The sequence below is a fragment of the Rhodotorula toruloides genome (genome assembly GCF_000320785.1).
Source record: "Rhodotorula toruloides NP11 unplaced genomic scaffold Scaffold2, whole genome shotgun sequence".
Classification (NCBI taxonomy): Eukaryota; Fungi; Basidiomycota; class Microbotryomycetes; order Sporidiobolales; family Sporidiobolaceae; genus Rhodotorula; species Rhodotorula toruloides.
In genome coordinates this window covers 287,379-300,217 of record NW_015622962.1, presented here as the reverse complement: position 1 = coordinate 300,217, position 12,839 = coordinate 287,379, and the positions used below count along the sequence as shown (strand labels likewise).

The 12,839-nt window shown below is 61.3% G+C and overlaps 6 protein-coding genes across 6 annotated transcripts; 3 read left to right on the top strand and 3 right to left on the bottom strand.

Annotated features, from left to right (window-relative positions):
• Positions 1 to 128: 128 nt before the first annotated feature.
• On the top strand, positions 129 to 1,287 carry RHTO_02792 (SRR1 family protein; the record flags this gene model as incomplete). Its single annotated transcript, XM_016416465.1, has 5 exons — positions 129 to 300; positions 364 to 551; positions 606 to 704; positions 767 to 1,016; positions 1,085 to 1,287. The coding sequence occupies 5 exons, from the start codon at positions 129 to 131 to the stop codon at positions 1,285 to 1,287; spliced, it is 912 nt and encodes a 303-aa protein (XP_016276184.1).
• A 98-nt stretch (positions 1,288 to 1,385) lies between these two features.
• On the bottom strand, positions 1,386 to 3,114 carry RHTO_02791 (uncharacterized protein; the record flags this gene model as incomplete). Its single annotated transcript, XM_016416464.1, has 2 exons — positions 1,386 to 3,017; positions 3,076 to 3,114. The coding sequence occupies 2 exons, from the start codon at positions 3,112 to 3,114 to the stop codon at positions 1,386 to 1,388; spliced, it is 1,671 nt and encodes a 556-aa protein (XP_016276183.1).
• A 285-nt stretch (positions 3,115 to 3,399) lies between these two features.
• On the bottom strand, positions 3,400 to 5,215 carry RHTO_02790 (DUF250 domain contaning protein; the record flags this gene model as incomplete). The annotated part of the gene is made up of 11 exons (XM_016416463.1): positions 3,400 to 3,560; positions 3,624 to 3,676; positions 3,742 to 3,802; positions 3,863 to 3,944; positions 4,009 to 4,404; positions 4,472 to 4,494; positions 4,550 to 4,651; positions 4,706 to 4,775; positions 4,836 to 4,856; positions 4,920 to 4,937; positions 5,054 to 5,215. 11 exons carry the CDS (start codon positions 5,213 to 5,215, stop codon positions 3,400 to 3,402), a joined length of 1,149 nt encoding a protein of 382 aa, XP_016276182.1.
• Positions 5,216 to 6,600: 1,385 nt separating this feature from the next.
• On the top strand, positions 6,601 to 7,804 carry RHTO_02789 (longevity-assurance protein; the record flags this gene model as incomplete). Its single annotated transcript, XM_016416462.1, has 7 exons — positions 6,601 to 6,703; positions 6,760 to 6,782; positions 6,841 to 6,937; positions 6,995 to 7,012; positions 7,072 to 7,247; positions 7,308 to 7,563; positions 7,620 to 7,804. The coding sequence occupies 7 exons, from the start codon at positions 6,601 to 6,603 to the stop codon at positions 7,802 to 7,804; spliced, it is 858 nt and encodes a 285-aa protein (XP_016276181.1).
• Positions 7,805 to 8,443: 639 nt separating this feature from the next.
• Positions 8,444 to 10,326, top strand: RHTO_02788 (6-phosphogluconate dehydrogenase; the record flags this gene model as incomplete). The annotated part of the gene is made up of 8 exons (XM_016416461.1): positions 8,444 to 8,446; positions 8,520 to 8,551; positions 8,607 to 8,677; positions 8,730 to 9,154; positions 9,214 to 9,295; positions 9,349 to 10,118; positions 10,214 to 10,242; positions 10,308 to 10,326. 8 exons carry the CDS (start codon positions 8,444 to 8,446, stop codon positions 10,324 to 10,326), a joined length of 1,431 nt encoding a protein of 476 aa, XP_016276180.1.
• A 1,440-nt stretch (positions 10,327 to 11,766) lies between these two features.
• RHTO_02787 (uncharacterized protein) lies at positions 11,767 to 12,437 on the bottom strand (the record flags this gene model as incomplete). Its single annotated transcript, XM_016416460.1, has 2 exons — positions 11,767 to 11,933; positions 12,002 to 12,437. 2 exons carry the CDS (start codon positions 12,435 to 12,437, stop codon positions 11,767 to 11,769), a joined length of 603 nt encoding a protein of 200 aa, XP_016276179.1.
• Positions 12,438 to 12,839: the final 402 nt, after the last annotated feature.

The following is a 12,839-nucleotide window of genomic DNA, read 5'->3' as shown; positions in this document are numbered from 1 at the left end:
AGAGCCTTCGAATGTATCGACAGCCTCCGTAGAGCGATCCTGGATCCATCAGCGAGTCGCGCAAAGCCATTCTCACCTCGAGCGACGTTTCCGACCGGTTTCCTCATCTCCTCCGCTCCACACCGCTCATGAGCGCCCAAGACGACACAGACGGCTTCACTTCGGTCGCGCGCAAGAAGCCAGCACGACCAGCGCGGAATCGCAAGGGGAAGGAGCGGTTCAGGGAGCGGCCGCTCGAGGAGAAGTTGGAGGCGAGAGCGCAGGGGTTGAGCGAGTCGCGGTACTTGCAGAAGTGCAAGGGTGCATTGCAGAGGCTGTTCGAGAGGGAAGGAGGAGCGCTGACCCGCTTTGCACGTCCCGCAGACTTGCTACGATCCGCACTCTCCTCTCCTCCCTCTCCGGACACCAATGCGCCGTCCACCTCCTCAGTACCGCACTGCCCGCCCCCAGTCTGCGTCGTATGCCTCGGCTTGGGCAGCCTAAGCGAGTCGACCAAAGCGCAGGACCAGTACGTCTTGCTCCAGGGGCTGTTGGAGGAGCTGAAGGGTGTCGTGAGTCCCTCTCTGTCGCTTGTGGGAGGTTCGTACTAATCTTCGAGAGTGCAGATGAACGAGGATATCCCGACTGAGTTCTACGACCCCGTCTTCACACCCGAAGACACCGCCTTCCTCGCCTCTAAAGGACACACCGTCCTCTCCTCCCCCGTACGTCCCTTCTCCCTCCCTCCCTTAATCGCTCCGTCGCCTTCTGACACTCGGTCTCACAGCACCCCCTCGTCCTAACCCACCGCACACTCCTCTACATCCCCCACGGTCCCCGAACACTCTTCGACGCCCTCCTCCGCTCAAACTGGACATGCCCCGAACAACTGGAGAAAGTGGTCGTTTGGGGAAACAGGTTGGATCTGTATGATGATCCGACTTACTCGGGGTCGCTTGCAGGACGCGGGACGAAGGGGAAAAGAGAGGAGGGAGGGGACGAGTTGGGAGAAAGTGCAGAGTTCGTCGTCCGCGCAGGTTCGTTCCGTCCCTGTCTCCCTTTCTTCTCTTCTCGCCGCTGACGGGACTTCAACGTGCACACCCAGCCAAGCTGTTCCACATCCTCCCCCTCCCCGATCCAAAAGACCACCTCGAAGCGTTTAACGACCTGGCGTTACAGTGGATCGTGCCGGAGCGCATACGGGATCAGCCTGCGTCGTTTTGGGTGCCTGAACCGCGGAACGGGCCGGAGGAGAAGGGCGGAGAGGTGGAAGGTGTAGAAAGAGGCGGTTGGGAAGCTTGCGCTTGAGTAGAGTCTCTGCGCGCAACGCAGCGAGGTAGAACGAACGACACTGCAAGTTACAGTACACTAAACCAACCATCGCGCACCGCAAAATGGTGGAGAGACTAGACAGACACCATCCCCTCGACGAACCTCCTCTCCCTCTCCCCCTCCACCTCGCTCAGAAACCCCCTAAGCTCGTCCTCGTACGACAGGGCGCTCCCACTGCTCGTGCGCGCGTCGTCCGTCGAAGCCCAGACGCTTGCTGCGGGGTCGGTGAGGTCGTTCGTCTCGGGCTCCGTCTCGGTGAGAGAGGTCGAGAGGTCCCAAACGACCGCCTCTTCGTCCTCTGTGTCCTCGGCCTCGCCCGAACTCGAGCTCGAACTCGAGTCAGAGAACGAGAGCGAACCGGGAGAGGGCAAGACGAACGTTTGTGCGACGGCGAGTGCGGCGCCTGCGTCGATTGCGTAGTCTTCGCCGTCGCCGGACGATGAGAGAGGGTAGGAGGGCGTCGAGGCTAACGTAGGCGAGGCGAGAAGCGAGCCCGGCAGCGGAGGAGTCGAAGCCAGTACGTCCTCCTCCTCTGGCTCGACGACCGCCTGAGGCTTCGCACCCCCGACAAGCCACCACCATTCCCCCTCACCCGCCTCAACCGCGTTCCGCCCAGTCCAGCGCTGGACTTTCTCTGCCCAGTGTGGGACCTCCCCTTCCCTCTCCCTCGACTCAGCTTCGGATCCTCGAACGACCCGCTCGACCCTCGAGCGCGTCACGAGTCCATCGCGGAACTCGACGCGCCACACCCTCCTTCCCTCAGGTTCCTCGTCCACTCCGTCCGCCTCTGGGTCCAATACCGCAAGGGAGCTGTGAGTGCCGGAAGACGGATCGAGTAGTCCCGCTGCGTTGAGGCGGTTCACGATCGTGCGTAGGCGGTGCGTGTGGGTTGAGTAGGCGTGTGAGAGGGATGCGAGGGAGTCGAGCAGGGAGGGGGAGAGGAGGCGCTCGATCTCAGGCGAGGAGGAGGAAGAGAGGGGGAGGGGGAGGTCAAAGTCCGGGTCGAGAGCGAGGATGAGCGTGACCGGTTTCTCCTCCTTCTCCCTCTCCTCGGCGACCTGCTCCTCCTGCACACCAAAGTACCGCTCAAACTCCTCCCTCTTCTCCCTCCTCGCATCGAAGCCAGCCGGCTCCCTTCCCACTCCCTTCTGCCCCCTCGTCTCCCTCCGAATCTCCCTCTTAACCCTCTTCCACTTCCTCCCATCAATCCCCTCATCAACCCGATCCGCCGCAGCCCTCAACGCAAGCGGGACGTTCAGGACAACGTTATCCCACACCCCAAACCCACCTGTCGAGAACTGCCTGGCGGTTCCTAGGCCCATGCGGGTTGAGGAGTGTCCGAGCGAGGGACGTGGAAGGGGGCCAAAGTGTGTCCGGGGAGGGACCGGGCGAGGAGAGGAGTGTGTGAAGCGTGCGTTGACGGGTCGAGGGTGCGGAGTGAGGCGGGACGAGGTGTACGGTCCTGGTCGAGCGTGCACGCTCGAGCGAAGAGCCTTGAACGTCCCTCCGTAGACACACTCGACGAACTCCTCGACGCTCTTCCTCCACGAGCTCTTGGCGGTGGTCGAGGCATAGCGCACTTGCGCATGCGAATGAGGAGTCGAGTGTGCGAACCCATGCGGATGCTTGAACGCTGGCCTGACGAGCTTGGATGCGCCTCCGCGTGTTTCGCCAGAGACGGCAGCGACGGTCGTGCGGCTGAACACCTGCTCAACGACTCCCCCAAGTCAGCGAGAGTGGCGAGGAAGGGGAGTGGGGACGTACCTCTTTGGCAGAGGCGATCAAGCCTGGCGACGGGCGCATGGCCAGCAGTGGTTACTCAGCACTTCTGCTAGCTTGCAAATGACTGGTACAAAGTCAAGAGCGAAGAGAGAGAGCGAGCGAGAGGGAAGTCGGCAGCACCGCCTCGCTTCGCACGCTCTCGGCAGTGGCGAAAAAGGTCACGTGCGAGGAAATGGGCCATTGCAAGCGCAGCGAAGTGAGAGGGGAGCGGAGGACATGTCTAGAACGAGTGCGAGAGAGAGAGAGAGAGCAGAATGAGGGGAACTGAACGAGAACCCACCGCGACGAACCGACGAACCACACTCATCAACGGCGCTCCTTCTCCTCGCCCCCCATGAACGACGCATTGTACACCAACCCGGGCGTCTGACCCGCCGAAAGCACGGTCGGAGCACCCCTGTTCCCGTGGATCTCCGGACTCGAAGGAGGCGCGGAGCGAGGCGCGGCGTTTTCTTGCGATTTGGTGTCTGCGCGCACACCGAGGGGGGTTAGCGAGTGGATTGAGGAGGGTGGAAAGGGCGGGGACGTACAGACGTAGTAAATTGATCCGATGAGGATGAAGACGATGCCAAAGGCGCGACCGCTGCACGTCTCGACCCGTCAGCCTTCTCCTCAGAGAGCGCAAAGGCAAGGGAAGGGCAGACGCACGCTCCAACCTGGTCCTTGAACAACCACACACCCAAGAAAGTCTGCAACACGCCGCGGACCGCTACCGTGCCGCAGGGCGTCAGTCAAGACACTTCGGGAGGGAAAGGGGAAAGGGACGAACCGGCCGAGATCATGTGCGAGATGGGCGACGTGACCTTGATGCTCAAGAATCCCGCGATGCAAATAAGGAAACCAAAGAGGCCCTGCGCCGCGTGAGCCTGTGTCAGTTGGTGATCAAGAGGAAGAAGGGGAAGAGGGGAAACGCACGGTCACCGCTGCGCCGGTCATGAAAGTCCCAAACGCCTCCGCCCCGTCCCCATTCCCCGCAACCATCTCCACGACCGTCCAAACCTCTCCGCTCAAGATCACGAACGGGAGGATAACGATCGCCGAGAGGAGGTTGGTGTAGTACGCGAGGTCAAGCGTCCCGCTCACGACGCCCAGAGAGCGCTTGACGACGATTGCGTGGACGGCGGTCGTGACGGATGAGGCGACGCCCAACGTCGTGCCGAGGAGGGTGGTGTGGATTTCTCCAGAGACGCCGAGCATGAATCCGATGCAGACGATTCCGACGGCGGTCAGGGTCGCGCGGGAGGACTTGGAGCCGAGGATGTACCAGGAGAAGAAGACGGTGAAGGGGAGGACGAGGCCGCGCGCGATTTGCTGCGTGCGTGCGAGGCGGGGTTAGCTCGCGAGTTCCACTGCTAGAGGGCGGGAAGGTCCGGCGCACGTAGAACGACGCGTCGACGTATTCTGTGCGTCCAAGATTGTCAGCGTCACCCGCGGAAACGGTAGGAAGGGCACTCACGAAGGCAGTAAGTGTTGAACGCCAACCCCAGCACGTTGCACCCAATCAACGGCGCCAAGCCCTTGCAAGTCGTGATATCCAGCCGGGGAAGCTTCATGTAACCTGCGCGCGCTCGGATTAGTACAGGTGGAAGGGAGAGGGGAGGAGGGGACGGACCGAAGAGGGCGCAGAGTTGGAGGAGGAAGACGGCGATGAGGAGTTGGCAGAAGAGGAAGAACAAGGGGATCTGCACGCGGTGGATGCGTCAGAATCGGCGCATGATGAGCAGGATCTCATCGGGACGCACCTGGACCTTGTTCAGGACCCACTTGAGTTGCGGACAGGAAGAGGTCAGCGCGCGTTCGGCTTCGGCTTGGCAGGGTCAGCGCACTTTGTTCACCATGATCATCTGTTCGGATCGCAGAACGAGCAAAGCGAGAGGGTCAGTCAGATCACGTCTTCCCACGCATCCGTCCCGAACCCGCCGTCCCTCCCCTACGCCGACCGCAACGAACTCCAACTCACGACGATAGCAGCGACAAGATAGAACGAGACGGAGAAGACGACCATGCCCGTGCTAGGTGGCTCCTCCGTCTTGGGCGGCTGAGGTGTCCCATCGCGGTGCGCGCCCTTCATCTCGATGTCGTCGTTGACCGGCACGCGCTGGTAGTCTCCTCGTTGAGCCATCTTGTTTCGTGCGTTCGTGTGGGTCTATCGGGGTGCAGGCGGGCGTGAAGGCGCGAGAGAGAAGAAGGTTCGCACGGGAGGGCGTGTCGAGGTCGCGAGATGGGGGAAAAGCGAGCGGGCGGGTCTAGCGAGAGTCTAGCTGCGTGTGTCGTGTGTCTCGAGTCTAGCAGTCGTCAAGCTCTGCAGTTCCAGCGGGCGTGCCAGAGAGAGTGAGCTGGGCGGAGTCGCGGGAACGACGCGGGAGACGACCGTCCAGCGGGCCTCGATCGTGTTCGCGTTCCATCCGCTTCCGGATTAGCTCGCAAGTAGTCCTAGCTCAGTACAAAGTGGCGGTGTACTCACTACAGTCGCTTCAGTACTGCAGCAAAAGGGTTAAGAGGCGAGGGAGGGAAAAAAATGGACTCCCTCGAACCGGGATCGAACCGGTGACCTTGGGATACACAACCGAATAGAGAACCAATTACAGTCCCACGCTCTTCCAACTGAGCTATCGAGGGCGTAAAACGCCCGAGGTGTCCTGCCTGCCGTCGGGCGGTCTGCGTATATATACCGTATTGGGGTATTCAGGGGGCTTCAGCGGTCAGCGAGTCCCTCAGATTCACCTAGGAATGCGCCCGCCTCAGATTACCCTTGCAGGGATGCAGTACAGTCCGTTTCCGCTCCTCTCGCTCAGCATCTGCAAGTTGGATGAAAGTCCGTCGAGGACGGGGAGAAGAAGTGCCCCACCGTGAGCAGGATGCTCGTGAAGGTCCGGGATGCAGTCGGACAGGAATCAGCAAGCTTGTACGACCTCCTTGCGCTTCCCAGGCAAGCGATATCTCGACATCGCTTCGTCGCGGAAAGTCGAGGTTGTCTTCGCGCTCCCGCCTCTCGCTTCGTCCGCTCGTACGCCATGGCTGCAGGCGCCCATGCCGTCAGAGCAGCTCCACCGCCCAAGTCCAAGGCGCTCTTTGCTCGCAAGCGCGGGCCGCAGGGACGAGGAGTGGTCGACTTCGTGTTGAGACGACAACTTGGCGCGTGCACTTTCCTGGCTCGCAGACAGCCGCAGGACGAGCTGACGGTCGTTCGTTGCGTCCAACAGAGCTATCTGCGACTGTCCTCGCCGTCATCCTTGCTGGCAACGTGCTCAACCCGCCCGAATACCATCTCTCGACCGACCTCACCCCTTCGCCTTCATGGCACCTCCGCTCGCCCTTCTCCCGCTTCCTCTTCCTCTCATTCCGCAAGCCCGACACACAACTCTACTACAAAGGGCGAGAGTGCGTCCCCTCCCCTCCGTCGACTCCCGCTTCTCGAACTCCCGCTAATCTTCGCGACCGCCCTCTCGCAGCGACGCCTTCCTCATTGCGTGGTGGGTAATCGCATTCTGCTTCCTGCGGGAAGCGATGATGCGCTGGGTGTTTGTGCCGGTCGCGAAAATGTGCGGGGTCAGGTCGAGGCGGGCCCTCATTCGTTTCTCCGAGCAAGGGTGGTCGCTCGCTTATTACAGTGCGTCCCGTTCGCTCCTTTCGGTCTCTTTGCGTTCGCTGACGATCTCGGCGCAGCGTGTTCGTGGACGCTCGGGCTGGTGAGACTCTCGCTTGTCTCGCTCACGACGACCCAGGCTGACGGGTCTTCGCTCGCAGTACATCAACCAAACAAGCCCCTATCGAAGCCTCAATACGCTGCACTTCTGGAAGGGATACCCGCACGATGCGTTGCCGGCGTTGACGAAGTGGTATTGTGCGTTCGGCGTTTTCGAGTTCCAAGTTTGTCGCTGACTTGCTTTCCATGTCGCAGATCTCGTCCAAACGGCTTGTGCGACGCCTCTCCCGCCTGCGACAACTTTGCTTGAGCTGACGAGGGTGTGTGCGCAGTCTACATCCAGCAAATGATCGTCATCAACCTCGAGGCGCGGCGCAAGGATTACTACCAGATGTTCGCGCACCACATCATCACCTCGCTCCTCATGATGTTCAGCTACGTCCTCAACTGGACTCGGATCGGCAACACGATTCTCTGCACGATGGACCTCGTCGACATCTTCCTCCCGGTGCGTTTCGGCCGCCCTTTTTCCTAAACGTGGGAGAGATGCTGATGGTGGGACGCGCAGCTCGCCAAGCTGTTCAAGTACACGGGCAACCACAAAGCCTCGGACGCGACATTCGCCATCTTCCTCATCTCGTGGATCGTCACGCGGCACATCATCTTTGGCCGCATCATCTGGAGCGTCGTCGTCGAGGCGCAGACCGTCCTCGAGTACGACTGGCGGTCTGAAGACGGTTACTACTTCAGCCGCAACACGCAGAGGTGCTTCACGGCGCTCTTGCTGGCGTTGCAGCTGCTCATCTGCCTCTGGCTCGCCATGAGTGAGTTTGCTGTCGTTCTCGGTGCCGAAACCTGCGCTGACACTCTCCGTCGGCAGTCCTGCGGGTCCTGTGGAACATGTTCCTCGGTGCGTCGGCCGAGGACACACGGAGCGACGACGAGGACGAGGACGAGTACTCGAGCAGCAGCGACGGAGGCGACAAGGCAGGGCGGCGATTGAACGGTGCGCACAGTGCGAATGGCAATGGGCTGCACCGAGTAGAGACGCGCAAGGAGCGGTAGACGTTGTAATCGTTGATTAGTATTCGTTTGATTAGTCCGAGCGACCCCGAGTGACCTTGTCTGGCTCGGCTCTCCTTCTCGTCCTCGTCTTCTCTCTTCACCACGGCTCACGCCAGACTCTCGCAGACTCTCTCCCACCTACACTCGACTAGAACAATGTCGCAAGCTGTGTACGTCCCCTCTACCGCGCCCGCCATCGACGACCCGCGTCCTCGCGACATCCTTGGAGCGTCACTCGGCCTGCCTCGAGTCGGCCTCCTCGACTCGCTGAGGCTGCGGCGGATCCTCGCAGCGATGGAGACTGTGCTTGGAGTGCTTTCTACCGGGCGAACGAGCGCATCAGGGTCGATCGCGGCGAGGACGAAGGACGTGGATCTTACGGACCCGATGGCGTCGGTGGAGGCGGGACCGCGCAGGTCGGCGACGGCGCTGGGAGGGTTCGCGTGCAGTTGCGATAGACTCGCTGGGATCTACTCGAGGGACTGAGATTCCCGCCGAGGGCGTCGATGCTGTTCCCGCACGACGACCCTATCGATCCAGCATCATCGTCCCCGACCTCTTTTCCTCCCAGTCGAAGCTAACTCCTCACTCCTTGCGCGACAATGCAGCGCCGACATCGGTCTCATCGGCCTCGCCGTCATGGTGCGTTGCGCACGAGTTGCCGACGACTTGTTCCGAAACCGAGAGTTGACGGATCTCGCTTTCCGCAATGCAGGGCCAGAACCTCATCCTCAACATGGCTGACAAGTGGGCACCCTCTCACACACGCTCTATGTAGCCTGTACTGATGCGCGAGCTACAGGGGCTTCACCGTCTGCGCCTACAACCGTACCGTTTCGAAGGTCGACCACTTCCTCGAGAACGAGGCCAAGGGTGCGTTCGCTCCCGCGCCTTCTCGCACAGTCACTGATACTTTGCGACACAGGCAAGTCGATCGTCGGCGCCCACTCGATCGAGGAGCTCTGCGCCAAGCTCAAGACTCCCCGCAAGATCGTCCTCCTCGTCAAGGCCGGCCAGGCCGTCGACGACTTCATCGCCCAGCTTGAGCCCCACCTCGAGAAGGGCGACATCGTCATCGACGGCGGCAACTCGCACTTCCCCGACTCGAACCGCCGCACCAAGGAGCTCGAGTCCAAGGGCCTCCTCTTCGTCGGCTCGGGTGTCTCGGGCGGTGAGGAGGGCGCCCGCTACGGCCCTTCGCTCATGCCCGGTGGATCCACCGCCGCATGGCCCCACATCAAGGAGATCTTCCAGAAGACTGCTGCCCAGACCGACGGCGAGCCTTGCTGCGACTGGGTCGGTGAGGAGGGTGCCGGCCACTACGTCAAGATGGTTCACAACGGTATCGAGGTGCGTAATACGGTGCTCTCTCCAGTGCGTACGAGTGCTGACGCGAGGTCGGCGCGCAGTACGGAGACATGCAGCTCATCACCGAGGCGTACGACATCCTCAAGCGCGGCTTCGGCATGCACGAGAAGGAGATTGCCGACAGTGCGTGCACTCTACCATGCTTTCTGCGACGCTACTGACGCTTTGGACCGCAGTCTTCGAGCGCTGGAACAAGGGCGTCCTCGACTCGTACTTGATCGAGATCACCACCCAGATCCTCCGCTACAACGACGACGACGGCACGCCCCTCGTCACCAAGATCCTCGACGCCGCTTCGCAGAAGGGCACCGGCAAGTGGACCGCGACCAATGCCCTCGACCTTGGCATGCCCGTCACCCTCATCGGCGAGGCCGTCTTTGCCCGCTGCCTCTCGGCGATCAAGGACGAGCGTGTCCGCGCCTCCAAGGTCATCGGTGGCCCGCAGATCGAGCCGTTCTCGGGCGACAAGAAGCAGTTCATCGACGACCTCGAGCAGGCCCTCTACGCCTCCAAGATCGTCTCGTACGCCCAGGGCTTCATGCTCATGCGCGAGGCCGCCAAGACCTACGGCTGGCACCTCAACAACGCCGGCATCGCGCTCATGTGGCGCGGAGGCTGCATCATCCGCTCCGTCTTCCTCGGCGACATCACCAAGGCGTACCAGAAGAACCCCGAGCTCGAGAACCTCCTCTTCGACGACTTCTTCAACAAGGCCGTCCACAAGGCGCAGCCTGGATGGCGCCGCATCGTCGCCCAGGGCGCGCTCTGGGGTATCCCGACCCCGGCCTTCTCGACCGCCCTCTCCTTCTTCGACGGCTACCGCACCGAGCGCCTCCCCGCCTCGCTCTTGCAAGCGCAGCGCGACATGTTCGGAGCTCACACCTTCCGGGTCCTGCCCCAATTTGCCAACGACAAGCTCAAGGAGGGCCAGGACATCCACGTCAACGTGAGTTTCTCTCGCTCTCCTCGACCTGCTCTCTATTCCTCTCTTCCTCCCTCGTCCTAGACGCACCTGCTGACGCTCTCCTTCAACATCGATAGTGGACCGGCCGCGGCGGCAACGTCTCTGCGTGCGTACCGTCTGTCCTCCTTCGTCTCTTTTCCCTCGCTGACCAGCTTCTGCCGCACATCACAGCTCGACCTACAACGTCTAAGCGTACCTCGTTACGTGCGGAGAACGTCGTCGAGAAGCCTCTGTCTCGTCGCCGTTCCTTGAGGAAGAGAAGGAGGACAACCTAGGACTCGGCTTGCCTGATCCCCACAACTTGCAAAAAGATCTCAGTTTTGGTTTACAGCATTGAGAGAGTGTGCGCGAGCGAGAGACGTTGGGGAGCGAGCAAGCGTTATCGGGGCGGTAGGAAGAGGAGGAGGGGTAGGCGTCGCGCTGGTCTTCCGGCTTGGGCGTCTCGCTCTCCTGTATCCTCTGTCAATTCCTCAAGCACCAATCAAGACGAGCGAAAGAGTCTTAGGATGCAGTATGGTGGGCAAAGGCGAGGAACGATAGAGGACAAAGGTGGGAAGGCCCGCTGCGAACTCCGCTTCAACGACCGTTGCGCGCGTAGCAAGGTGCTCTGGCGGAAAAGTCGCCGAAGGATAGCCCTTCAGCCAAGACAGGATGTCGCAAGTCTCGTTGAGACGAAGTTGGTGAACGAGGTCGATTCCGTTCCTCCGTCCTCCTTGTTGCATAGTGTCGGATGTGAGTGCTGTCGCAGTATTGCAGGTGAGTCTTGACGGCGCACAAGCTCGCGAGGCACCGAGCCCACTCCTCTGGCGACGGCGAGAGCGAGAACGAAGCGAGGTTGTCGGAAGAAAACGCGAGGGGAAGGTCTAATGCAGCGCTGCTGGCGTGCCCGACTCTGTCGCTTGGGGTTCTGCTTCTTTGCGGCGTAGGGGTCGGAGGAAAGCGCGTATCGTGCAAAGTGGCGCGGAGATAGCGCGAGACGAGGGAAGCTGGATGGGAAGGTCCGCTGCGAACGTTGCTTCGAGGGTGATTGCTCAGCTCAGGCAGCGGGTTTCTCTCGCTGGAACAGCACCAGCGCATACGTCTGTCATCAAGGAGGAACGTGGCACACGACGTGGAGACGAACTTGGCGATTTGCCCCTGCGCGGGTCCTTAGGTCCTTCCTCCCTCGTAAAGTCGACCTATTGCAGTCGAGCAATTCTATAGCGGCGCAAGTCAGTTACAAGAGCGCTTCAAACAGCACCGACGAAGGAACAACACAGGCCGGAAACAGCCCTCGCCAGGTAGGTGGCTACCGCATCAACCGCCTCCCCGCCTCGCTCTTGCAAGCGCAGCGCGACATGTTCGGAGCTCACACGTTCGGGGTCCTGCCCCAGTTTGCCAACGACAAGCTCAAGGAGGGCCAGGACATCCACATCAACGTGAGTCCCGCTCGAGCCCAACCCGCCTCTCGCTCTCTCTCGCTCTCCTCGACCCGCCCTCTCTTCCGCCCGCTCGGCTCGTGATCTGTGGAAAATGTGTTGCGGATATACTACAGTATGCGGGTATACGAGTCAGTCGAACTGCGCGAACAAAGGCCATAAGCGATGGGAAGAGCGAAGCGGGGGAGAAAAGCCTTACCTCCTCGCCTCTTTCACGCCCCTTGACCTCCCGCTCGCTCCTTTCGCGAGAGCGACCATCTTCGCTGGAAGAGTGACGAGCCGACGGGACTGTGTGGCGGACTGCGACCTGCAGCTGGCTCTTCGACGAGGACAGCCGTATCGCCAACGGCGCGAACGTTCTTCGGGGCGCACAGGACTCCTGGAACAGTCGTCTACTCGTCAGCATCCTACGTTTCGTTGCTTGTCTTGACTTGATCTCGCGCGCACCATCGTCGTGCCCGTCCTCTGACCAGCTCTTCGAAGGCTCCTCGTCCAGCTGCAAGCCCTCCTCGCCGCCCAAGCATCGCCACCTCGCCTCTCTCGGGTCTATATGCGCCGCCTCGAGCAGCTTCTCCGACCGCACGTGATGTCGCACGCCTGTCGAGCCGGGAGAGGACGAAGTTGAGGGTTCGGGAGAGCCACGGGGCGGGCTGGTGGGGGAGGAGGAGAACGAGGCGGACACGGCGTCGCTGGGGAAGACCTGGGCTGCACGAGGTGAAGACGGTCCCGGGATGTCGATTGGCGCCGCTTGGGCGTGCTCCATCGTGTCTGTCGAGATGTGAAGACTGTGCGAGAGTCTCCGCTGATGAGGATGGTGCGGGTCGTGTGAGCTGGCGGAGGGACTGGCAGAGTCCGCAGAGCTAGTGTTCGTCGGTCCGTGCATCAATCAAGCGGACGACGACAGGAGTCCAGCGAGTCGCCGAAGTCAAAAGTGGTATGTCGAAGGTCGACGCAGGCAAAGGCTGGCAGACTGTCCTCTCCAGGTCGCGGACGGCTGCAGACGATATGAACAGTTCTTTGCGGTTTCATCCTGGCGAGAGGATGCCTTCTAGTCAAGCGGAAGGAATCATGCGGGCGGGTTTGATACAGGACAGGGAGGGGGAGAAGGAGAAGGAACGATGGACAGGGTCGTTGCGACGGGCAGTGGTGCGAGGGCGAGGTGGTATGGAGAGGAGGGAGAGGGGGGATGTTGACGCGGCTGTGCGCCTTTTGGCGAGGAGAATGGGGGGAGGGAGCGTCCCGCATTCGAGCGGGAGCAGAAGGGAAGCATGGACAACAAGGAAAG